We start from the raw sequence: 26,536 nt of genomic DNA on the forward strand, positions 1-26,536 counted from the left end.
AGTAAGAAATAAAAATGAAAAATATTAATAATTAAACAATCAAAATTTATAGAACTTGTATTGTTATCAGAACAAAATAAACTATAATGATATTGGTTCAATAAAAAATATCTTTAGATTGACGAGAATGAAAAGAAAACTAATTTTTGTGATTTACATATTTTTTTATATTTATTTTTCCTTTTGTTTTTTTTTTCTTTCAATTTTTTTTTCTCACACTTTTCTCTTTTTACTTACCCGTTTGAGAAAGTTAAACATTAATATAAGGATAAAATAAGAACAAATTTATATACAACCAAAAATAGTTATAATAAAAAATCTCCTTTATATATAATTATAGATATAATATATTTAAATATATTTAAATAAATTAAAAATTTATACGAATAATAATATTTTATCTAATTTTAAATATTAATTTACATACAATCTATCTTTTAATTAAATTATTGATAAACATCTTAAGTATTATATTTAATCCAAATTCTCTAATTTTTTAATAAAAAAATTATATAATTTAACCATTAATATTAATAAAACTAAATTTAAATTTACTAATTTTATAAAATATAAATTACATTAATAAAATTAAATCAATAATTAATTGTATCCACTAAAATAGTGATTATAAAGATATATAACAAAAGCAATTCTTTCAAAATTCAAACAAAAGTGTAAAGGTAACGAAATATATTTTTTTGCCTATTTGAGATAACTAAAATAACTACCCATAATTCAAAATTTTATTTGACTCGTTCTCTTAAAATAAATCTACTACAGGTCTCTGAAATAGTTTCTTTTAGATTTAATATTAACTTTTTTTTTAGTTTTAAATTTAAGTAATTATAAAATAATAAAATAAAATATTAATATAAAGTTAAAATATGAACAAATTTATATATAACAAAAAACATAGAAATCTTCTTTCCATATAGGTATAGACAAAATATGGATAATCTTTTATTAACTATCTCACTCAATTTCATTAAAAATAATGAACAAAATTTGTTGGCTATCTTTCCTATGAAAATTTGAGTTTGGTCATATCATCCAACAAATTATAATTATAAATGAATATCTATATAAGAATTATTTTGTTGAAGGTATTTTTCTAACAAAATTAGATATATCATTTCACAAGCAAATGCATGAGACGGATCAACCGCTAGTATATATATTAACAAACCTGAACCAAGACAATCACACTACTGCGTATTACAAATATAAACTGCAAAAAGGAGTAAAAGGGGGAGAATAGAGCTACCTATACAACCACACCACTCAGAAATGCTGAAAGAGTGAAAGGTTAGTCCAAGTTAATTGCCTTCCATTGCCTGCCTTCTTAGCCGCTCTCTCTCTAAGCAGAGAACATAACACTAGGTCAGATGCATACCGAATCCTGCAATTGTTTTTCTTATCCCCACTCCATGGCTAATATCAGTAACACTGGTCCTCGGCATGCCAGTTACAATCTTACAATCAATTGCACAAAAACACAAGGAAAAAACAGAGAAGGGTAGAAGAATGATGATGCCTATGAAATATTACTCCCGAGCGCCACTGTAATACACTAATTGTCATTGGGTGCTGCGTGTTAATCCACCCCTTGTCACATTCCTGTGCAAATTAGAGACCCCATTAGTCATTCCAAATTAATTGGGAGAAATCAGAAGAAAAGAAAATGGCATCCCAAACTCAGTAACCAATATTTCGCAGTCTGAATTCATCATTCCTTTGTTTAAAATATGTGAACTTTCTAAACTTCTAATTATTTTAACCAATTAAGAAAATAAAAAACAAACAGCAACAAAAACCCCAAGTGGCAAATTCTGGGTTCAACTGAGTGTTGATAACTCATCTTAAATTGCAGGCTGTAGACTTGTCAGAACAAGTAGAGAAAAGCCGGAAACCAAAGTGCATTCAGAGCACATGACCCAGTAAAAGGAAATTGTTTATATGCAAGAACGGAGATCCCTTAAGAAATGTCCCTTGAAATTGATATAGTAAAGCAAGGATCAGAAAAAATCCACACAACAAAGCCTCTAGTCCTATCAAGTTAGATTGGCTAATGCATCACATTATGCCATTGGACTTGATTAAAAACCATATTCTCAAGAAGGAGGCCTCAAAATAACAATTACCTTCCAGAAATTAGCTGTTGATGAGCACTGTTTACAGAACCCTTTACATTGCTGAAACGCTTTGCCCTGTACTCTTGTTCTTTCTCCACACGCATAGCAGCTACCTCCTTCTCCATAGCAGCCACTTCCCTTCTCATCTTCTTAGCCTCAACTTCCATTGCTTTGGTTAATGTATCTACCTTCTTTCCTAACATCTGACAGATGATGACATTGGAAACAATTAGCAAGGACTGTCATTTACAATAAGAAGGTCAAGGATTATATCCAAACACAAAAATGGACCAAACACTTACCTCAATAGCATCGTCTTTATCTTTTAGGCTTTGATCTTTCTCATGACCAGCTTTCCTCAAGGCTATGACTTCCTTTTGCAGCAGGTCATATAAGACACTGGGAACACTATCCACTGAATCTACCGTTGGGAAGTCATTTGGCTTATCATCTGAATTTCCTTTCCAATTATCACTTGCCTCTCTCTCTTTGGTTTCTTCAAGAGATTGATTGAAAGAGTAAATTGGAGGTGTTCCATTCAGCAGAATTTTACTCCTTTCCAGTGATCTTGTACCACCGTCAAAAGATTTAGATGTTCCTTTAGCATGCTTCAATACTGTGCTAGAAGATAGGGATGACCTCAGTTGAGAGGACGGAGATCTTTTAGATAAAAACCCATTAGAGGATAGTTTTGAGAAGTTATCAGCTCCTCCTAGGGATTGACGACGACCATTGCTCACACTTCTTCCCTCCGGGGTGCTACGATTACTGCTGTTAGAATTTCCTCTCAAACTCTCCTCTAGCACTTTAAGTCGTAAATGATATTTTTCCTGAAAATTTTTAAAGTTTACCATGAATAATGGAAGAACTAATCACCTAGGTTAATAGACAATAACCAGATTATTACTTTCAACTGTGCTTCAGATTTTGCTGCACGCTCAACTATAGCAAGCTTGTCACGAAGCTGCTGCATTTCTCCCTATAAGAATGCAAAGCAAAACCAAATGTGAGAATTTTATATCAAAGAAATATAGGAAATAAGAGTAATGAAAGTCAAAAGCTCAACCACTAAATTCAGATGAATTGGCACAGAACAAAGAAAAATACCTGCAAGAATCGCCGTTCTTCAAGCCATTGTTTGACAGGCATCACTTTATCGTTAGCATCTTTCCATTCATTTGCAACCACAACAGCTACTCTATTTGCTGTTACCTTTGCACGGGCCAACTCCCTGTCCAGTGTTTTTCTTTCTTCCTAAAGAATGTCAAATAAACCAAACAAAAATAAATAATTAGAGGCAATATAATCAAGAATAAAACAACTGGGAGTTTGAACTTGCTGAAGATTTTAATTTAACACATTACATTCATTTCTTGAACTTTCCGCTGATAATCTCTCACTGCATTTGCAGCTGCACCACCTGCAAGGACAGCCTCTTCTAGTTCTCTCACAGTTTGGGTCAGCTTTTCAACCTCTGCCACCTTCTGCCTATGCATTTTGTCCAAAATTTTATTTTCTTCCTGACAAAGTTGATGACATAGCCAGAAGGTCAAAATTACATAGTATGATTCTGATGCAGCAAGAGAGAGAATAGTCATACAAAATTGAATACCTGACAAATCTCAATCTGTTTAATTAGTTCTTGATTTTTATTCTGTAAATCATCCACCATTGAGGCCTTAGCCAAGGCAAACTGGACAGTCCTCTCAGCTTCGATTAGTGCAGCTTCTTTAGATTTAGTAAGGCGATCTAAAGCTTTGTTATCATCTTGTAGTTTAGCAATCTGCAAGGAATAAATGGAAGTACAAAATAAACACTCAGTCACTCCAAGCCAATGTCAGTGCTTCCATCAGCTCTTTCTACGAGGGGTTACAATATGAACTCCAACAAGGTAATACCTCTTGCCGAGCAAGCTTCAGTTCAGCCTCCAAAGGAGCAAGAATTGCTTCTATTGGAGGCATGTCATCATCTTTCTGGGCAGCATGGACCCTTCGAAGAGTGGCTTCAGCTGCAAATTGAGCTGCCATTGATGCTTTCTTTTCATCGTTGATTCTTTTTATTTCAAGATTCTGCCAGAAATATTCAATTCAGAAAACATAACACCTAACCCAGGAAAATGGCTATTTACTAAGGTTGATAGAGGCTTCAAGAAATACCTTGCTTTCTAGAAGAGATTCTGTTAGTTTTAGCTTCCCTTCAACCTTTAAGAGTTCTTCCGTCAGCTAAAATACAAGCAGAAGGCAGAAAAGTTACATTTCAAGTTGGCATAAAGCATGAACAAAGCAAAGCATGGTAAACATTAAAGCTGCAACATACTTTAGAAGCCTCAGGAAAAATAATGTAAAGAATGCTTAAACTAAAAAAGAGAAAAAAAACGGTACAACGACAATCATGTTAAATACAAAATCCACTCAAAAATACCGCCGGCAATCAAAATATAGTCTTATTTTATAGAAGAAATATTATTATGAAAAGAAAGTACGACAGAACATAGTAAACTACTAATGACTCTAAAATATAAATTTATAAAATCAGACAATGAAACTATTAAATCTCAGTACGGAAAATCAAAATTATCCAGAAGTCAACACAAAGTTAAAATAATAGAAAAGATAGAAAAGTTTGCTTTGATATTCATTTTTAGCTTTCATTTAAGATAGAATAGTTAATAATTTATACTTTCAGTATCAAGAAAAAAATTGCAATTTACAAAATTATCCTTTATTAAAATACTTCAAATACTATCCTTTATTAAAATCCTCTAAATACTAACATCACTTTATTTATTGGAATTCTATCTCACTCATTAATACCAAGGGGAAAATTAGAAGAAAAAAAAGATTTAATGCTTTGATAGTTTTTTCAAATGACAATTAAATAAAACAAAAAGTTCTAAAGCAGAAGATATGGAAGAAGTAAAAAAATAAAGGTTTTTCTAATGAGTGTCCTAGGGGTACTAATGAAAATGGAAAGTACTAAATGAAAAGCACAGCTTTTGAAGATCATAATGTAAATGTTTTGCTTTTCATCAAATACTTTTGGTTTTCATCCTTCACATGTGTCTTAGGGCACTCCTTAGCAAACCAAACCCCATAAAATGAATCGGGTATTCTATCTGGAAATTGGAAAGTAAAAGCCTAGACAGTTTAGCAAACCACATTGATTTGAGCTTACGAGAGAAGATACTTCAATGGGCTAACATTGGATGCTTGATCGATCATGACATCTCCTAGCTCTGTCATATCCACTATTGTATAATACTTATTTTAAAAACATTAATAGACATTGAGATATGCATTTCTGTAATAATCAAGTCAACACAGAGTTTATTACTATGACTGTGTAGTGAATTCCAAATTTAACTGAAACATGTTAAAAGGTAGTACTAGTTGTATCGATGCAAATGCCAAAAGGGGGTCGTTTGACATGAAGAGTATTCTCTCATGCCATTTTGTAAAACACAGTATTCATTATTTAGTAATGACTTAACTTAAAAAGAGAGAAAAAAAAAAAGAGTGAGAATACACATCCATTCTTCCTTAAGGGATGCTTGAATTATATTTTCCTCTCCTAATTTTAAGAAGTACACTCCCCTTTCCCATGATATAAATTGTGTCACACTTTAGCACATCTTGATGTAAATGAACTTCTTAGCAACATGAATAACTATAAAGAAGCCTTCTTAAGCCATTTTTCCTCTCTCTACAACTTTCAGTAAGACCTAAAGTTAATTTAGAACATTCTATTATTGATTTTACGACTTTAGAAGAAGAAATAATGGTTTAAATATTACTACTGCCAGCTTTGAAACTTTACCCAAAATCTTCATTTCATTTTTATACCTTCCCTGAGTTGATAATAATAATAGGGATTCAAAAGATGCCAATGATAGTAAGAGACACTCAAAAGAGCAAAATCATCCCTATGAAGCTTGTACACCTTTAAATGAACTAAAAATGTCTATAGAGAGGAAAATGTAACTCAAAAAATAAATAGAGAAGTGTAATTCCAGCATCCATCAGGAGAGGCGAGGGAGTTAATTTATCCTAAAACATTAGTACAGGGTATTCAGTAAAAGATTTTCCACATGTGGCCAACAAAAGAGAGAGTTTAGCAGAATGACTACAGAGCGAAAGTGCAAAACTTAACCAAGACACTTTCTTTCAAAACTACTTAAAGAAACAGAATGCTAGAGAAATTGCTACACATAGCCAAAATGGGAAAGGTAGCATCAATGCAAACCAAAAGAGGTTGGTTCAACGTGAAGAGCATCCTCCAATGCACTAGGGACAAATAAACGGAAAGAATTGAATCCATTTTTCACAGCAATAACTCCAACGTCCAAACTTAGTAACCGCTCTGAAACATTTCCAAAAATGCCAACAATACGTTCACTCACACTAGTAAAGAACACAGGACCTTCTTACTTAACACCACCACCACAACCAACCGGTGATCAATTGGCAATTAGTAACTACCCTACTAGCATGTCACAAAAATGAATAATTTATTACAATCTTCAAATAAAGAAAACATCAATCAATACAACAAAGAACAGCAATAATGAACAATAATTAAAAAAATTAGCGGTAACCTCTTCAACGGCCTTTTCTCTGAGACGTTCAGATAGCCTCAAGGCTTTGATCTCAGCCTGCGCTTCCGATAACTCCCTGTCCTTATCTGCAAACACAAACAAACAAAAAAAACTCAAAAACCACAAAAACCACAAAAAAATCACGGCGTAGAACTCTTCGGATCGAGCTGCATTTCCGCACCTCGAACTTCATTCTCGAGGCGATTGAGCTCCACCTTCACCGGATCCGAACCGTGCAGCAGGTTCATGAACTCGTCGGCGTCCATGCTCGGCGGCCTCACTCCGCCGCGGCGCCTCGCCGAGCCTCTCCCCTCCTTGAATGATCCCGACACCGACAGCGCCGCGCCGTCGCCGGAAACCTCCGCCATCGCCGATCTAACCGCGAATCCGAAAATAGAAATCCTCTCTTCCACTCACATTCAACTGCTCGCACCGCCAGATTCCAAATCGCACGCAAGCACAACGCAACACGGATTACACACCATAAATATAGAGCCAGAAACTCGCGTCCTCGAAAACGGTGGTTTTAGAGAGAGAAAGAGAGAGTTTGAAGAAGCGAAAGAGAGAGAGAAATAGATACTTTTGGTTCTTCTCTCTTTCTTTCTCCTTATGTTTATTTTGTCTTGTTTGTTTCTCTCTCTATATCTCTGCGATTTAAATCTGTTTTTCGCGTTTTAGAGAGAGGTTTAACGAATGAATAAAGAAACAGTGAGTGAGTTAGCGAATGTGAGGTTTGCGCTTTTGCAGAGAAAAAGGCTTTTTGGCTTTGTTAGATGATTTTTTAGTTAAACAGTGAGAGAGTGAGTTTGTGAGTGAAACTTGAGTGCAATTTTAAATGCTGGTAATCTGATCCTTATTGTGTGGGGTTTAACGTGAGGTTGAAGCGTGGTGCGCACCCGTGTGAGCGATGTGGGGCTTCTTTTTTTTGGGTGGTAGTGCGCGCAGCGGCGTAGGTTAGTGGGATGAGAACTTAGCTGGTTTATAGTGTGCGGACAAACAACCCACCCACGCGTATAATGGTTTAATTGCACATTAACTTGTTGGATTTAGAATGTCTTTGGATCAAGTACTTAGCATAAATTCATAGAAAACATATTTTCACACTATCTAACAATTATATTATAATTATTCTTACAAGTAAACAATAGATTTCCTCCTCCATTATTATTATAGTTGGAAGTGCGATGAGTAGTCGAGAGGTCGAGAGAGTGTATACCTAAAAAAATATTTGATGTTTAAGTTAGTCTGAGTGTGTAATTATAAAAAATAAATGTTATTGAATGTAATCTTGCTTGTCAAAATGTCAACATATTTATAGAGTTGAAATGAACTTTTACGTGGATGAGTCTGGATAAAAAAAAATGATCATTTAAGACTGGGTGTTTTTAGAATAACTACTTATTAAAACTTTCTTATATTATAGAGTTGTGACTTTTTACTTACATCATGTGACCTGTGATACTTTGAGGTGGTTGAAACACACTATTTGTATTTCTGTTATTGAGTTTGTGTCATTGACAATATCGGAAAAATACTTTCACACATTTATAGTTGGTACTTTCACACATTTATAGTTGTTACTCTTGTTAGCATCTTCATAAGAAAATCATTTAGGTCAACTTAAATATTAGACAATATGATATCCTAAAGATGCATCTAGTGTAAATCACTTTTCAGGTTGTGTCTGTTCCACTTGACATGAGCTATCTAAAGATTGATGCTTGTAAAGAAGACATTTGTTTATAGACACTACAACGAAGTCGTATGATCTTAATTCTCCCTAAAGAATCATATGTTTTTCATAACTTAGTCTCTAGTGTTTCATTCGTTTATATACTTCAAACTCTTCTCTTGGTTTCTTCTCGCTTCTTGATGGAAGGTTGCCTCATCATGGCTTTCACAAATTCCAATATTCTTACTTGGAAGACATATTTCATAGTATTTTTTATGGAAATTGTTTAAATTTATATAAGGAACTCATTAAGTTTGTTACACATTAGATAAAACACACTGGACACATATAAATTATTTAGTTTGTTACTATCTAAGTTTGATTTAAGATATTTTATATGAAATTAAATCGTCTTTACCTACTTCCATGTTATGCAATTTTTATTTTTATTTTATATCATGTAGTTTTAATATATTATAATTAAAAATTATTAAAATATAAAACATAGTATATGATTTTATTTTCTTTAAAGATAAAAAGATTGGTTATAATATATAAGAAAATAAAGAATTTTGCAACCATTCAAATTATAATATCAACATTAATATATAAAAAAATAGATTATAAGTGTTTAAATAAATTATAATTATTTTTAATAAAAAATATTAAAAGTAAATCATTGAATAAAAATAAAAATATATACAAATATAACAATTAATTAGTTGAGTGAGAAAAAGAAAATAATTATTTTAATTTGAAATATTCTTTAATATTAAATTAATTATAAAACTAACCAACACAAACAATGGTATCACATAAAACACGGAGAATTCACATGATTGGTTAAAAATAACTTTTTTTTTATTTTATAATTATAATAAAAAATTATATAATAAATATTTTTAAAAAATTAACGTATTTTTTATTTTTAAAATTGTGTTAAAACTATATTAAAATTATCAAAAGATTTAATTTTTTTTTAAATTGAACATTTCACTACTTACTTTTGTTCTAAGACTATTGTACCATACGCCACCTATATGAACCTCATAGCTTATCAGAGATATTAATTATTTATTTTTGTCTTTGTTTAAATTTACATAAATTTATTAATTATTACACAAGAAAACAGATATGGAGATTGAAAATAACTTGTTGAATAATTATTTTATTCATTTATTTATATTTTTAATATTTAAATTTCAAAATAACACCGTTGTGAGTGGTAAACCAAACTCTGGTGTTTGTTGCCGCTAACAATCTGTGAGTAGAGAGACTCAGAGCAAAACCATCCATGGCGATTGAAACGCTAGTGTTAGGTATTCCTTCGTTCCTATTCCCCTCTCTTATGGTGCAGGCACACGCATCAATCTTACCGTTACTTGGTTTGTTTGCAGGTGCTGGTCAAGAAGTTGGGAAGAGCTGCGTGTTGGTAACCATCAACGGCAAGCGAATCATGTTCGATTGTGGAATGCATATGGGCTTCTTGGATCATCGTCGTTACCCTGATTTCACCCTTGTTGACCCTAATCAAGATTTCAACTCTGCCATCACTTGCATCATCATCACTCACTTGTTTGTGTCACTCCATTCTCAGTTTTTCCATTTTTAATTATTGTTAATTTAGACTATTCACTTGGTTGGTGTAGTTTTCTCCGTTTTAAGATTCAGTCTCTGTACGAGAAAATTGTAAGTTTTATCAGTGCCGCCAGAAAGTTTCTGTAACATCTTTACAACATCGGAAAGCTGTTAGCTACCTCTGATGTCAATACAGAAGAGAGACCGAAATTGTAAGTTTTAGTCCCTAGGTAAGATTAACATTAATATTTGAGAAATATGAGTGTGATGTTTTGACTTAAGAATCATGATTATCTTGTGAAGAACACAAAAAAAAGAAAAACATCTACTACAGGCGTTGATAAGTTTAGATACAAAAGGTTTTCTATTATTCATAATTCTATATGTAGAGACTCTTTGTACGTGTGACATGCGTTCATCTTTTATAGAACCTTCTATGATACAAATTATTTCTTTCACTCTTATTCTTGTTTTTACTTATTGTTCTACGAATCTAACAATAACAGCATTCCATTTTGTAGAATTGTTAGAAAACTTTCTGAGAATGATTAGCCACTACAAGAATTTATATCGGGGCTAAAACTTGCAATTTTCTCGTAGAGAGACTGAAATATAAAACGGAGACAACTGTAAGGAGAGGGTGAAGAGTTTCACCTCCTCACCCTCCTTGTTATTAACGTTTTAATGTTGCCTTGTCATGTGCAAAATTTGGGCAGTCATTTGGATCATGTTGGCGCTTTAGCTTACTTCACTGAAGTTTGTGGGTATAGTGGACCAATTTACATGACGGTGAGTCCTTTTTCCGCTACATGTTTGATGAAATGCTTGCCTGAACATATGCAAAGGTTTGTGGAGGTATTTAATATAATAGAATTTTAATATTTGTACTAAAAGATTTGGGTTTAATTTAATTATAAATTTTCACTGTGCTTCACTAATTTTTTTGTTCCTGCCGGTTAGAGAAACTATAATTTGATCCTTTTTTAAAACTCTTTTTAGAAACAGCCAGCTCTTGTTTTTCCAACTTGCAAAAGTGTTATATGATGATCCTTGGGGCTGCTTTATGTTTAAATTCCCATGTGAAAAAAATGAGCTTAGTTTTGGTCCTTCCATGTAAAAAATTCTGCATTTTGATCCGTTGTATAGTTTTTTGGTTTTAGTTCCTATTAGAAAAATTACTCTTACCTTATAACTTATGGAAATGGTGGGGACCAATTTCCATATATAAATTCACTTAGGGACCAAAAAATTATAACTTTTTTCATGCTGGGCCTAATACAAAAAGCAAGTCTAGGGAGCAAAATTATAATTTAAATTAAACATTGAATACAAATTTTCAAAAGTATATTAAATTTTTTGAAAATAGGAAAAAAAGAAGGTGAAACTAAATGGGTCGATAAGCTTTGTCTTCCAAGTCATAATTCTACATCAGTAAATTTAACTTGAGTTTTATTTGATTTTAAACAGTACCCAACAAAAGCTTTGGCTCCTTTGATGTTGGAAGACTATCGGAAAGTGATGGTTGATCGACGGGGTGAGGAGGAGCTATTCTCTTCCAATCAAATTGCTGAGTGCATGAAGAAGGGTAATGTAGGATCCTCTATTCATTTAAAGTTCTCCATCTTTAGGTTGGTTAGACAACTATTACTTTAAACATGCAACTAGGGATATTGCCACGTATTCTAGTCTTGACTTTGTTGAAATTTGACTTGTGTGCAGCTGTTGTATTAGGGATTTCAAGTGAAGAAAAGATATTCATCTTTTAGGCGATAAATGTGCCATTTAAGTTTTGTTTTTTTCGAATTGATAAATCTTGGTAGATTTCATTTACATGATTTAAATTTTTGTGTGCATTTAAAACTGATTCAGCTATACTTATCAGTAGTTTAGTATTTGTTTTGGACTTTTGAACACAGCAGGTTTCCATCTAAAATCACCATGTTTCTGACATTAGTATCTAAATTGTAAATTAATTTGATTCCCTGTGCAGTTACTGCTGTTGATTTGAGGCAGACTGTACAAGTAGATGAAGACTTGCAGATACGGGCTTATTATGCAGGACATGTAAGGCTTGTGAGCTTCATTTCTGAAGCCATATTTAGTTTTCTGAAAAAAAGTATGGCATCAGATGTGTTGATGAAGTTTTTTACCGTAAAAGTTCTTTTTTAGTTTTCATGGTTCTTAAATGAAAGAGGATAAGATGCTGAAAAATTGGAAAATCAAATCATTAGTTAGACAACAATCATAATATAATGAAAGTGTATGGCAATCCATTTGAACATCTGCAAGCAGGAGCCTTCTCATAGTTCTAGTTGAATGTGTCTGGTAGCATTCAAGAATCGAGATTAGGGTTCTAAAACTAGCATAGGTTGAAATTCTGTGCAGTGGTGCATTTGGGTTGTATGATCAAGAAGTAGATTGTATGGTATCAACAACTGAGGATACAGCTTAAGGAATCAAGTTTCCTTTGTTCTGTAAAAGGACATGGGTTTCACTGTGTCAAGGAAAAAAATTAAGATAGTACCACGTGCAGTTATCTTGTCTGGAAAGGAACAGTGGTCTAAGAGTCTTCAGTAGATGAAGAAGAACAAGAGCAATGCAGACTAATGAAGACCATGTCCTGTTTATTAAACATTCATTAGAAGGGAAACTTACTCTTTTCTGGGTATATGTTAATGATATGATTGTTGCAAGAGACGTGGCAAACTGATCTGGAAACAAAAACTTGCTGCTTAGTTTGAGACCAGGATCTAAGAAAATTCAAGTACTTCCTTGGGATTGAAGTTTCCTACTCATAAAGGGCATCTTTATCTCTCCAAGGAAATATGTTTTAACCTTTTTAGAAACGAGTAACATTGATTGCTAGGCTACTAGAGCTCCTATACAACAAAAACATAAAATTGGGAGTGAAGAAGATAGCTCTAAAATAATTAAGGGCCAATTTCAGAAACCTGTAGGGAAACTCGTTTACTTGGCCCACACTAGACCAGACATAGCTTATGTTGTGCATGTGGTCAATTAATTTGTGCATGATACAAGAGATCAACATTGGTAGGCTGTGGATAGAATCTTTCAACATTTGAATACAAGTTCTGGAAGGGGGCTGTTTAACAAGGGCAGAAAATTAAATATGGAGATATATATTAATGCAGACTATTCTAGGTTTGTTACTGATAGGAAGTCCATCTCAGGATATTGCATGTTCCTGGTGGAAACACTTGTGAAACAAAAACAAATGTTCTTACAAGGTTCAATATAGAGGCAGATTTTTGAGCTATGACACATAGGTGTCTAAATTGTTATGGTTGAAAATTATTTTGAATGATCTTAAAGTAAAATGTGAAGAACTCATGACTCTCTTTTGTGGCAATAAATCAACTATTAGTATTTCTCACAATCCTGTCCAACATGATAGGACCAAATACATACAGATAGACTAACACTTCATCAACGAGAAGTTGGATAATGGCCTTATAACTTCATACATCCCATCAAGACTCCAACTTGCAGATTTATTTACAAAGGGGATTCCCACAAAATGGTTTCATGATATTACATGCAAGTTGGGAACGATTGATATTCATTCACCAGCTTAAAGCTTAAGGGGGATTGTCGAGTCACGAAAATATATTATTATCAATTATTGTAAAAATATTGTAGGGATATGAAGAATTATTATTAATTATTGCAATTATTTCTAGGATGGTAGAGTCTCTATGTAATGTACTCCCTTGTACTGTTTGGATTAAGAAATAGAATTAGAGTTTTCTCACTTCTTCTATCTTTTCACTGTCTTCTTTTAAGCCTTACATTAATGTTTTAGTACTTAAGCCCATCGTTATGTTAAGGTTATTGGAGCTGCAATGTTCTATGCAAAAGTAGGGGATGCAGAAATGGTTTATACCGGAGACTACAATATGACACCAGATAGACACCTTGGAGCAGCTCAAATTGATCGACTACGGCTGGACCTTCTAATAACCGAGTAAGAACATCATAGGTTGTATAAATCAACCTTATAACAAAGTTATCAATACTGTAGTGATAGTGATAAATGTTCTTTTCTTGTTTATCTTTTACTTTATTTTCTACAGTGATTTTGAGTTTTGAACAAACTTTTCATGGACTACTAATCTGCATGCATTACCACTAGCTCATTCTCATTGATATTACTATTAGAAATATGAATTATGCCTTGCCTAGTACCTAATTGCCTAAAATTTTGGATGTTGGTTCTTGAATTGTATCAAACCATATGTGATGTGACCAAGAGGTCATGTGATCAATTCTTCTTGTCTTATTTTTTCATTATTACTGTTTTGCGGCAAAATGCATTTAACTATTATAATTCCCATTACTGCATTTCTTGCATGATATTCCAACCGGTACAATAATAAGCATCATTGGTTTTATTGCTATTCAGTAAATTTTTCCTCTGTGCTTGAAAGGCACCATCAGAATTGTAAAAGAATGAGTTTATGGCCCAATATCAAATGTAAACCAAAGTTGTGAAATTTTTGGATCTTTAAACTGAATTCTCTGGTATTCGTTAGTAGTTTGGATGAAGGATTTTGTCTAACTACCTACCTCAGATATAAAATTTGATAGATTAATACAGTCCATAGTAGTTTTGCATAAACATTCTATAATTGTGTCATGTTACCAAGGTACAGTAAATTTATCTGTGTTATCATCACTTTTTTTCTTCATATTGATTAATGGTTTAGTGGGTTTTAAATGCATGAATACTATTTTGGATTTAATGCTTGAAGTTATAAGATGGATTTTCTTGGATACATTTTTTATATGATTCTAAAAAAATAATTTCAGATCCACATATGCTACTACAATTCGTGATTCAAGATATGCTCGAGAGAGGGAATTCCTCAAAGCTGTATGTATTTGCAACACTTAGTTTATGATGCAATGCTGCTTGTGTAATATGGTGTCTTGTTAATAATAGTAATTTTGTGAAAAATAAAATAAAATATGGTGTCATGTTTTCTTTCAGACCTTGATTTAAGAAAAAAATATTGTTGATCTCACTTTCCCAGTCCTTTCTTGTCATACTTTTGCCGTTACATTTTACATTGACCTGCCATTGGTTATATTAGAAATGGACTTTTGGTATGTTTGAAGAATCCTTGGTTTGTATTCATGGTGTGGACCAATTTTTGTTGATTAAGACAGGTTTGACTGAAGGGATAAAAGGAATTTTTTTTAATGAGTGCTATTTATGCTTACCATTAGGTGGCATTTGATCTGGCAAAGAATATTAAGACTGAGCTGTTTTAGGAATATCTGTTTATGATGTTACTGCATTAGACTTGTTGATCTATATTGGCTGTACAAGTTTTAGTGATTTTTTCTGTCTGGATCGAACCCTAAATATTGATACAATATAATGTTTGGTTTTGGTAGTTGTCAATGTTGACCCCACACTTACATCCCTAATAAATATTAATGGTAATCAATTTTTACAGATATAGACATTTGCCAAAACTAATATTTCACTAGTATAACATATTTTATGCAATAAAGTTTATCACCTTTGTTTTTCTATGTTAAATGTATTGACAACTTTAGCATTAGTTTTGATTTTAAAAAGGAGTCCTTGTGTTTATTTGGAAGGAAGCAGGATAGTTACATGCTGTGTTAGAGATTTGGTATCAAGTTACATTATTTTCTCTTTTAATTTTCTGCTTTTGTTTTTCAAAATGACTCGGTCCATAGCTACTCGGATGTTGGGTACTAAGTTTCAAATTAAATTATTTAGGTTCATAAATGTGTATCATGTGGAGGCAAGGTGCTTATTCCAACATTTGCTCTTGGAAGAGCTCAGGTATTCTTATTAAGATCGCTATTCATCTCACTGATTTTAATTTATAGCCAATGGATAAAGTACAAGCACCTATTTCACTTATAAATTCTAAGTTTGTATTTGGTTCAACATATTTTGAAGAAACTATCGCTTAATTTTGCCTGTATTTTGGGAGACCTTTGGAAAATTAAAAGATAATTTCCTATAATTTATGCTGTCCCAGACAAGCATTTTATCCTTATTTCTATATCTATATCTATATATTAAATTAAAAAAACAATTTCACAAAGGTTATATTGATAAACCATGAGGGACTCAAATTACTGTCTTTAGTGACCAGTTCAATTTTCAAAACTATGATATATATGCAATGTTTGTCTTATATTTACGAAGCTGTTACAATATCTAGGAACTATGTATTTTGTTGGAGGACTACTGGGAACGCATGAATTTGAAGGTTCCTATCTACTTCTCAGCAGGTTCGTATCAGCCTATAGTTTTGTGTCAATGATCTCTATTTGATCTATTGTTTTGTATATACAAACCATACAGAATCATTTCACTGTAATCCTTCCCATTTATAGAAAACAAGAATTTATCTTATTTCCTAAGCTTTACACTTACTTTTGTAAATATATTATGTACATTCAATATATTAAATAAGGAGCTTTCTTCTGCACAGCACATAATTTTTTTTTAAATCTTCCACGTGGCTTAATGGGCCAGGACTGAGGTTGTAGTAACCCTAACTAACCAGAGTTGCTCTCCGTTATCTTAATTAAACAGCCAGTCTTACCTTTTTTAAAGATATAATCACTAATGCCAGATATCATCACATGTTTTTTTGTCTTGTGACATTATCTCAAATCTTGCCTTGAAATTTTTCTGTAGAGGTTTAAAATTGAAACCTGAAAGGAATATCTCTGTGTATGGTTTTTAATTTCAAAACTATATTTTATAACAGAAAAAAAATATAAACCTCCACTACAAAATTCCTCGATTTTTATAGTTAGTCATGGACAGATAAAAGAGTATGACAGGGTATACATCAGTTTTAGATTCTGAGTAAGGTTTAAGAGGGTGGTCACAGGTTTCTCTAGGAGTAGTAAATTATGTATCCTTATTTTTCTATATCGTTTCTAGATCTCTGCTTTTGTATATTTTGATACATATCCTATAAAAGCTACATTCTTCACCTCTCTAATTTTGATTGGATGCTATTAATTGGTAGTAGAGCTCCTCTCATGATTCTAGGAGCTCATGGTTCTACAAAAGATGAAGTCTTTTGAAAGGGTTCAGGAACTAGAGAAGAGAATTAGTGCTAGAGAGAAATAAAAAAAAAAATTGAAGGGAGCAAGCTGAAATAAGAACTAATGAGGTTCTGGAAAATGTTTGATGATGGGAGCTTCATTGGGCGAGGAAGTTTCAGATGAATCAGTAAATGGAGATGACAGCGGTAGATCTTTAGCAGTATATGTTCCTCTAGTGGAACACAGAGAGAGAGAGATTACCTTCTTGTCTCTTCATCATATATATCTCAACTCAACAAAAATACAGCTTACTTTTATAACTTCTTGAGTTGTCTATTCCAATGATGTATATTTTTTTCCATTATTTGTCGGGATCTGTGCTGATAAAAACTTGATTTATTTTTTTCCAGGTTTAACAATCCAGGCCAATGCATATTATAAAATGCTTATTAGTTGGACAAGCCAGAAGATTAAAGATACATACTCTAAACATAATGCTTTCGATTTTAAAAATGGTAATTTTAATATTTTTTACATATCAGAAATATTCTGGCTGGCATCGTTATGCATTCATATGTTCACTCACATCTGTGTATACAGTTCCTTTTTTTAATGTTTGCTACATATCTTTAATGCCATGATACAGAGCCTTGACGTTGGAGCAGTCCTAAGTCAGAGATTATAGTTCTTAAGTTCAATAATTTTAACAGTTTGCCAAAGGATTACTGAATTCGATATTTAAAACATTAATTTCTTAATAGCAAAAAGGTAAGGGCTTGGTGCTGATTGATTTTTAATGGCAAAGGGTTTGATTATTGTGGGCAAAAGGAGTGAAATGGCTAACACATGGTAGTTGACTGGCAGCTGTAACGGGTGTCCTAAAAGACCAGAAATGAGTAGTTGCTTTATAGGTTTTATAAGAAAGAATGTCTGCCATCAGATTCATATGCTTGACATCCATTTAGCATATATACCAAAGCTTGACCTTTTGATGATATGGATTTTTAAATATTTTCTTTTCATATCTAGTAATGACAAATTTGAATTTGTTGAAAACAAAAATAAATCAACAAAAGGAAATCGGTCCATTTTTGTTGACAAAAATTTTCTTTTCATTGTTTTACTATAATGACTATGGTGTGTCCTCAAACTTTGATTGGCAAGACGAAGAATATTGAGAAAATTGTGTCATTGTTATGCTAGGCCTTGATCTTTAATATCTAATGAAACTTCTAGTGAAGTTTCAAGGTCAGTCGGTAAAAGTCTAGACTCTGGAGTAATAAAAGTAGAAGTTCAAATGGAGTATTATGTGGAAATATATGAAATTTTGCTAATATAGCATATTATTAATTCTAATTTTAAACGAACTTATTCAAATTCATCCATATTGAAACTTCCGTGTGAAAACTTAAGAAATTAAGATTAGATCTTTTGTTGCAATTATGTGTATCATCTGATAAGTTCTATGTCTCATTCATCTGGTTTGGATGTTACAGTTCAAAAATTTGAAAAGTCTATGATAGATGCTCCTGGTCCTTGTGTTCTTTTCGCCACTCCCGGGATGATAAGCGGTGGATTTTCACTTGAAGTTTTTAAGCACTGGGCAGTGTCAGAAAATAACCTTGTCACTTTGCCTGGGTAGCCTCCTATTTCTTCTTTTTCTTTACTTTCTTCCTCTTATGTTAGCCATTTGATAGCATGATGAGCAAAATGCAGATAAATGTTTCCTATTTTAATATTTCCCTTTAATGATGAATATCACGCTTGACTAAAACTTAATAAATCTGGTACATATACATTGGTGATAGCCTGTCACTTTAGGAAATGACTGGTTCACATTTTTGGGATGGAAAGAAGATTTAAAATTTGAAATTGCAAATGATTGTTTTGGATGTGTACGAGTGAGATTGCCTTTTCAAAGCATAGGAATGATTTCACATGATTGTTATAGATAAAAGTTATAAATTTTAGGTTAACGATTTTCCATTTTATTATTTATTTTACAGGTGGCAATTACATTCATTTACCCACTATCTATTCAACCCATCCATGCATAAATCCAATCATTTCACCCAAAAAATTAAAAAATTGGAAGGATAGGATCAGCATATATTATAATGCTTGAAGGGGTAACCCTAGGTTGAGGTTTCAGAATTTGGGGAGAACTCCTCAGATCAATGTTTAGAGACTTTTCAAAATTCTAACTCCATTTTGATAAATTAACCAAAATATGGATTTTAATTTCTATACTGAAGCTTGTATTTAAGTGAAGAAAACTAAAAGAAAACAAAACTACAGATTTTGTGGAAAGAAAGGGCTTTGGTAAATTAATTAAACAAGTAAAAAAAAAGAAGGAAAAATAAGAAAAACAGTGATAGATTGTGGATGAGGCAAAGGAGCACAAGGTAAAGATTAGTGAGAATTTGATGGGAAACAAGGTGTCATATTAGGGAAATAGCTAAACTGGTACAAATATTTATCACTGATCGGAGGAGAATATCTGTATATAATGGAATAAGAGAATCCAAGAGAAAGAGCAAATGAATTTAGATTGAGATAATCTCCTTACAAATATAGAATAGTCACAATGTAAGCAAAAGAAAACAACAGAAAACAGGCGCCTAGATGATGAGAAGAGCCATCCTCCACCCAAATACCACCCAAACACGTTTACCTATATTTTCTCCCTTTACCTTTAGGCCAATAGTATGATTCCTGCGTGATCCTCCCCACTTTCTTATTGCCACATAACAATTCAGTTATTTTCCCCTCGTTTGCAGTCATGACTTACAGGTCTAACAAAATATAACACAAACTCCAGTTCTACTGGTGTGCAATGTTATTGATGTTGGATTGGATGGTGGCAACCCAAAAATCTGTCTTAAACAGAAGTTTGTGGTTGCTTTTAGAAGTAACCACGAATTTTTGTTTTTTCTCATATGTATAGTTTTTTATTTATTTATTTCATGGCCTGTCATTCTGCATTCTACACCATGTCACGACATGTATTGTGTGCATGGAGAGACTTTCCTTTGCCATTCATTTTACTGTCTCTTCCACAGTATTCTTTTTCTTTTAAAGAAAAAATATGTATGAATGTATACCAGAAAAAATGTTTTGATCTATACCATTTTCATATACTCGCAAACCAGTTGAATTCTGCCTGTCCGTTACTTTGTACTCTTGTAGGTATTGTGTGGCTGGAACGATAGGTCATAAATTAATGTCAGATAAGCGGGGAAAAGTTGATCTGGATGCTAATACAAGAATAGATGTGCGATGCCAGGTAAATATTAATTCCTACCCAATTACGGGGAGATATATCTAAAAATTCAGTATTTTTATGAACTTCAGTTTATAGATGCTCCACATGGCATGGGTAGGAACAGCGTTAGCAGCATGTACAAGTTGATAAATCTGCACAGTGATGAAAATAACATGATTAGTATATTGATATTTGGAAAATAAACATCTTGACCTTCACAGAGTACATTAGTCTAACTTCCTGAGTTTGGTGTTTGAGGTGATGAGTATGCTTCTGACATGAATTTTTTCATATTAATATTTACAACTGAAACCATATTTTATTTTTCATTTCTTTGTTGGGTATAAGCAAATTCTGTCCTCTTCTGCTTGAGTTGATATTGGTACACTAGGCATAAACTGATTTTAGGTTTCATATTCCACTTCAACTAATGTCTGTGTCGCTGTCACCTATTGCTGTTCCTCCGATTATCTTGAAATTTTGTTTTGAAAACTAGTGTGCTATAGAAATAAGGCCAAGATTGCAAACTGTTTAAATTTTAAGGTCTTGAAATGCTTGAATATCCAAAAACAAGAAAGCCCTATAGTTAAATTGTAAATTGAGGACTATATTGTACAAATTAGCATTGAAGGTAACTGCGACAGTTCATGTAGTTTATGGTATAACTTTGACTCGTCTTAAATTGGCAGGTTCATCAATTAGCTTTTAGTCCTCATACTGATTCTAAAGGGATAATGGATCTTGTAAATTTTCTCGCCCCCAAGCATGTTATACTCGTGCATGGGGAGAAGCATAAGATGGCATCCCTTAAAGAAAAAATTCATTCTGAATTTGGGATTCAATGTTATGATCCTGCAAACAATGAAACCATATGCATTCCTTCAACTCACTATGTAAATGCAGAAGCCTCAGACACTTTCATTCGAAGCTGCTTGAGTCCGAACTTCACATTTCAGAAATGCAATTCGGCGGACATATATAACTCTACTACGCCAGATAAAAATTTAATGCCTATGCTCCAAGTTGAAGATGAAAGGGTATCAGAAGGAGTTTTGGTCGTGGAGAAGGGAAAAAAGGCAAAGATTGTACACCAGGATGAACTTTTGCTTATGTTGGAGGAACAGAAGCACGATACGTTGAGCGGAACGTTCTGACATATTGGTGATTCAATGGATAGCTTAAGTGACAAATGCTCTCAGCCTTAGTTCTTTTATTCAGAACTTCATTGCGACTTATCTTGAAATACTCAATTTCTTGAAGAGCATCTGCAAATAATATTTCCTGCATCCCTCTTCTGTAGAAGCATTATTGTCCTTGCAGGATTAAGGAAACCTCCCAAAATATAATAACCAAAGCAGTGTATTTCTGCTGTTTTGGTCAGCAGTGAATGAGAAAATTGCGAGGAAACAAATCTCAGCAATTTAGATCATATATACCCAGTGAAGAAGAAGTTTATCTCAGAGCACTGAAGCAAGTATGTGAATGAATCAACAAGAAATGGTTCGTTCCATAGAAAGAGAATCAGTTTAAACAGAACAGCATGGTTTGGGGTTATTCTTCCTTTCTTTATAAGGAGTTTGATTTCGAGATTAGATTTCTGCTGTACACTGAGCAATTGATGGAAATTGATTCCAATAGAAATTTGTCTATGGGGCCTTAATAATGTGATACTATGTGATTCTAACATAGCATTATGATGGAGGTTTGAAGGGATTTACTGTGATTGCTATTAATTGATCCTTTACGAGTTCTGTACAATTTGTTCCCATATTTATCTTTGCATATTTTATTGGCTTGTTCTATGAAACATGTTCCATAATTACTAATAGGTTGCCACGTGTCATTCAATCATCTGAATTCCAGCTTGGTCTTTTATTTTGTTTATTTATTTTTATAAAAGACTTCCTTTATATTTTTGCAAAAGTAACCTAATGAGTATGAGCTGTCCTATCGTAGTTGGTTGTGGTAGAAGTGAATTATAACTAATAAGCCTGTGTAATTTATTTAATATTTAATTAAATTTTAAATTCTCAGTAAATTTTAAGTTTATGTATTAAAAAAATGTGAGATTATATGGTTAATATAAAATGATGTCGTGTGTAATGTAAATAATACAAATTGCTTGTCATTATAAATTACCACAATATTACTTTACATTAACATTTATGAAAAATTTAATCAAGCCTGTATTTTATAAAGAATTTAAAATATTTCAGGATAATATATATTTTGATAAAAAGTTTGAAAAAGAATATAAAATTTAGGAATTTATAATAGTAATTTTGATTAAATAAATTTGAGAATTTTAAATATTACTAGAGAAAATGAATTTGTAATTTTTATTCTTTTTAATCGTATTCTTTCTTTAAGAATTTAGTCTGGGTTAATAGTCAGCTTGACTTTGGGTGGGATGTTATCTAAAATTATAATGACTTTTGAAAATTAATATTATTCTGGAAACTAATAAATAAATAAATCTAATAATTAAATGAAGACTAGTACATATTTTATCGCTAACATTTTTGTTTCCGCAAATTTGACCATTAATTTTAAATTTTGTAACTTTTAACAATTAAAATTATATAACATTACACATTCGTCATTTGTGAAATTAGCAATGAATAATAACAGACATAAGATACTTTATAGAATAATATATAACATATTTTAAACTACATAACTTTTGCATTTTTTATAAATTTTACCATTACACTATATTATCAACTTTCAAAATTTTATCACCAAATTTTTAATTACCGAACTTTATCAAAAAAATTATAACTTCAATCTTTATTATATGAATTTCAAAAGTATAAGAATCAATTATCTAATGTTCTAACATGACTAAAGCAGTGACTAATAAATTAAGTTAAAATATATATTGAAAGAAATTAAAAAAAAATTGTTTTGTGACATAATCAATATATCCAAAAACATAAAAAAAAACGTATTGAAAATTAAACTCAAGTTATCACAATCAATAAAGCAAAGAGAAACTTTACAAATATCACAGAAAACATCTTATAAAAACAATTAATCACAAATCATTCGTAAATACTTATTCTAGAATTCGTTAAACTCATTAACAGCAACACATGTTAGAAGCAAAATTTGATAGAAGGAAAATTTTCAGAATATGAATTTTTTTATCAAGCTTACAAAAACATTACTACAGCAATAGGTGAAAATCTATTTTTTCGAGGAAGTAAGATTTTACTGGAAGAAAACATAACACTCATGTATTTAAATCGTCCTCCTGAATTCATCGAATTTTAAAGTCCAAAATTTTGTTTTCTAATTAGAATGTGCAGTCACAGGTGTGGGTTAGATGCAGAGTATGAACACACCTGATATCAAGAAACATAAAATTTCGCCACACAATAAAATCACATTTGAAATTCGACAATGGTGCCAAGCATCTCGCAATTCTTAAAGTCACTTCTACTGAGGGAAGCTATGGGTGGGCAATGCCGTTTTTCTGAATTCTGTAATTTAGCTGCAACAATCCAATTAAAAAGGTGGAAAACTATGGTGTACTCAAAACTGAAGTCAATTAAAACATGGAAATAATCAAAATGCATAGAGTAACATGCCGTCCCTCAAAAACCAAAAGTAAAGCAAGAAGCAACAACATATATAAGTAATAGTTCCTAAAACATGCATAAAATCAAAAACTGGTAAATCAAGCCTCAACCCTTTCCTCCTCCAAGATAAGGGCCTTCCCTGTTGGTTTTGCCAACAGATCTGTGTACTCTTGGAATGGGGATTTGGTAAAGCGAGTCTCCTTCCAGAATTCTGGTGTCAGGAATCCATAGGTTTTCATCAGGCAGTCAAATGTGGCCTGTAAAACAAAAATACAGGTATCAATCATTTTGAGTACTAAGAAAACATCAGAACAATTAATGCATGAAAATTGCAACTCTAGAATGGAATCCATGATGCATTTCAATGCCCTCAATTGCAGCAAAAATATCATCTATCACTTCCATACAACAAATCAATAGACCCTCTATAATAAAAGATCTTTCACACTTTCACATCAGTTTCTAAACGTTACTAACATTCATAAACATAGGTAAATTGATGGATATTCAATACTTTGGAAATTTGTTAAGTAATGTTTATTGCTTTAAAACTACCAATTGTAGACAACATTGGTAATGAGTCCAAATACATTCATACACAATGAAACCACTCCTCTTGCAAACGAAAAAGGTAGATTTACTGACCAACTACATTCAAAAAACATCTTGCGATTTAGGTGATAATAGATGATAATGAACATGGGACATTTATATCGAAACATTCTTATAAAAAAATCAAACATAGATAACAAACATCCAACCAAAAACCATAACAATCAGTGTTCCTGAAAATACCCTTAATCCAAAAGGCAAACAAGCGAATCAAAACAAACAAATCATCAACAATCCATAAGAAGAATCGGACAAAATAAATCACAAATTTTCATAGTTTCCACAATTGCATCATAAACCACCGCACATGAAGCAGTCACTCAATTAGTACCTACATATTTCCAATTCAAAACCCTAAAAGAGACTAATTTGCAAGAGAAAGCAACACAAACCTTAACGAAATTGCCAAGAGTCTTGGTGGATCCTCTGGAGGAGGTGAAAACATCGTCGATTCCAGCGAACTGCAGCACCTTCTTGGGAACCCTAGCCGCCACAATTCCCGAACCCCGAGGTGCGGGCACCATCCTCACGGTAACAGAACCGCACTTGCCAGTAACCTTGCACGGAACGGTGTGGGGCTTCCCGATCTTGTTACCCCAGTACCCTCTCCTAACGGGGATAACGGAAAGCTTCGCCAGAATGATGGCGCCACGAATAGCGGTGGCCACCTCCTTGCTACACTTAACGCCGAGACCCACGTGGCCGTTACTGTCGCCAACCACAACGAAGGCCTTGAACCGGGTTCGCTGACCAGCCCGGGTCTGTTTCTGGACCGGCGTGATTTTCATGACCTCGTCCTTGAGGGTGGGACCCACGAGGGTGTCGATGATTTGGTGCTCCTTGATGGGAAGGGAGTGGAGGTAGATCTGTTCCAAGCTTCGGATTCTGCCCTCTTTCACCAGACGTCCGAGTTTCGTCACTGGGACCCACTTCTCCTCCTCCTCACGGCGAGGCCCACGGCGACGGCCGCGACCCCTGTCGCCACCACGTCCGCGTCCGCCGAAGCCACGCCCGAAACCGCCGCGGTCACCACCTCCGCGCTCTGCCATTGTGGATTGGGAGAGAGGGAAAGAGAAAGTTTGGAAGAGAGAGAGTGTGTGAGAGTGTATGTGTGCGGCGCGAAGATGAGGTTTGTGTGTGTGATTTGTAGGGTTTATGTGAAGAGAGAGAGGGAACGAATTAGGGTTATTAGTAGAGAGGGTGTTTGGTTAGAGGTTTTGTATGAACGGGGATAGCTATCAAATGGGCCAGGTCGTTCGTAATGATCCAAAACTTTCATGGACCGGGTCGTTGGTAATGGTTTAAATTATCCAAAACTTTAATGGGCCTTTTTCTTTTTTTATTGTTAAAAGCCCGCTTCTTCATGCACCTCCATACATTCTTGGGTCACTCCCCTAAAGTGTAATTTATATTTTGGATTTCATCCTTTTCCAATTCATGATTAGCTTTGGAATTAGATTCTAGATTACATAATTTTTTTAAAATTTAAAATTAACTTTTGAATTATATAATCTGAAATATATATATATATATAATTTCTAAATTAATTTTAAATTCTATAAATCTAAAAAAATATCTTCTAAATTATGTAATTCAAAATATTTTTAAAGGTTAATTTATTCTTTTACTGAAGAGTGTACAATAATGTACGGAGATGCAAGAAGAAGCAGCCCCATGAAAAATATTATCTTTCAAACCCCAAAAACACTATGGTTCTTTCTTCTTGCACTCTCGTAGTTTTTGTTAAACCTCCATTGTAATTTCTAATGGGAGCATGAAAAATCTGAAAAATGTTTTTTTATGTGTTTTATTGAAAAGACTCTGGAATGGGTGATCAGAAAAGCTTTTAGAAGCAAGATAAAAAATTGGACATTGTGTTCTAAAATATATTATTTAAAATTATTTATTTTTAATGTTGTTTAGTATTTTGGAATGTATAATTCAAATGTAGAAAGTTATACAATTTCAAATGTATTGTTAAATTGTACTTTTTAAATTAATTTTTTATTTTTAAACTGATTAATTGAA

The 26,536-nt window shown here is 32.8% G+C and overlaps 3 protein-coding genes across 3 annotated transcripts; 1 reads left to right on the forward strand and 2 right to left on the reverse strand.

Moving 5' to 3' along the window:
• Window positions 1-1,106: 1,106 nt before the first annotated feature.
• Window positions 1,107-7,677, reverse strand: LOC137806151 (microtubule-associated protein 70-2-like). Its single transcript, XM_068606126.1, has 11 exons — window positions 6,908-7,677; window positions 6,727-6,812; window positions 4,289-4,354; window positions 4,031-4,201; window positions 3,745-3,915; window positions 3,497-3,652; window positions 3,240-3,386; window positions 3,040-3,111; window positions 2,435-2,962; window positions 2,142-2,335; window positions 1,107-1,617 (listed from the first exon to the last, which is right to left on the reverse strand). The coding sequence occupies exons 1-11, from the start codon at window positions 7,092-7,094 to the stop codon at window positions 1,578-1,580; spliced, it is 1,818 nt and encodes a 605-aa protein (XP_068462227.1). The 5' UTR covers window positions 7,095-7,677; the 3' UTR covers window positions 1,107-1,577.
• A 1,918-nt stretch (window positions 7,678-9,595) lies between these two features.
• LOC137806152 (cleavage and polyadenylation specificity factor subunit 3-II) lies at window positions 9,596-22,070 on the forward strand. The gene is made up of 13 exons (XM_068606127.1): window positions 9,596-9,717; window positions 9,796-9,973; window positions 10,693-10,765; window positions 11,444-11,561; window positions 11,967-12,040; window positions 13,825-13,961; window positions 14,807-14,870; window positions 15,753-15,818; window positions 16,207-16,276; window positions 17,458-17,562; window positions 18,544-18,685; window positions 20,237-20,333; window positions 21,002-22,070. Exons 1-13 carry the CDS (start codon window positions 9,693-9,695, stop codon window positions 21,464-21,466), a joined length of 1,614 nt encoding a protein of 537 aa, XP_068462228.1. The 5' UTR covers window positions 9,596-9,692; the 3' UTR covers window positions 21,467-22,070.
• A 1,776-nt stretch (window positions 22,071-23,846) lies between these two features.
• Window positions 23,847-25,735, reverse strand: LOC137806161 (small ribosomal subunit protein uS5w-like). The gene is made up of 2 exons (XM_068606144.1): window positions 24,901-25,735; window positions 23,847-24,153 (listed from the first exon to the last, which is right to left on the reverse strand). The coding sequence occupies exons 1-2, from the start codon at window positions 25,555-25,557 to the stop codon at window positions 23,995-23,997; spliced, it is 816 nt and encodes a 271-aa protein (XP_068462245.1). The 5' UTR covers window positions 25,558-25,735; the 3' UTR covers window positions 23,847-23,994.
• Window positions 25,736-26,536: the final 801 nt, after the last annotated feature.

This window comes from Phaseolus vulgaris, chromosome 3, assembly GCF_000499845.2.
Source record: "Phaseolus vulgaris cultivar G19833 chromosome 3, P. vulgaris v2.0, whole genome shotgun sequence".
NCBI classification, from domain to species: Eukaryota; Viridiplantae; Streptophyta; class Magnoliopsida; order Fabales; family Fabaceae; genus Phaseolus; species Phaseolus vulgaris.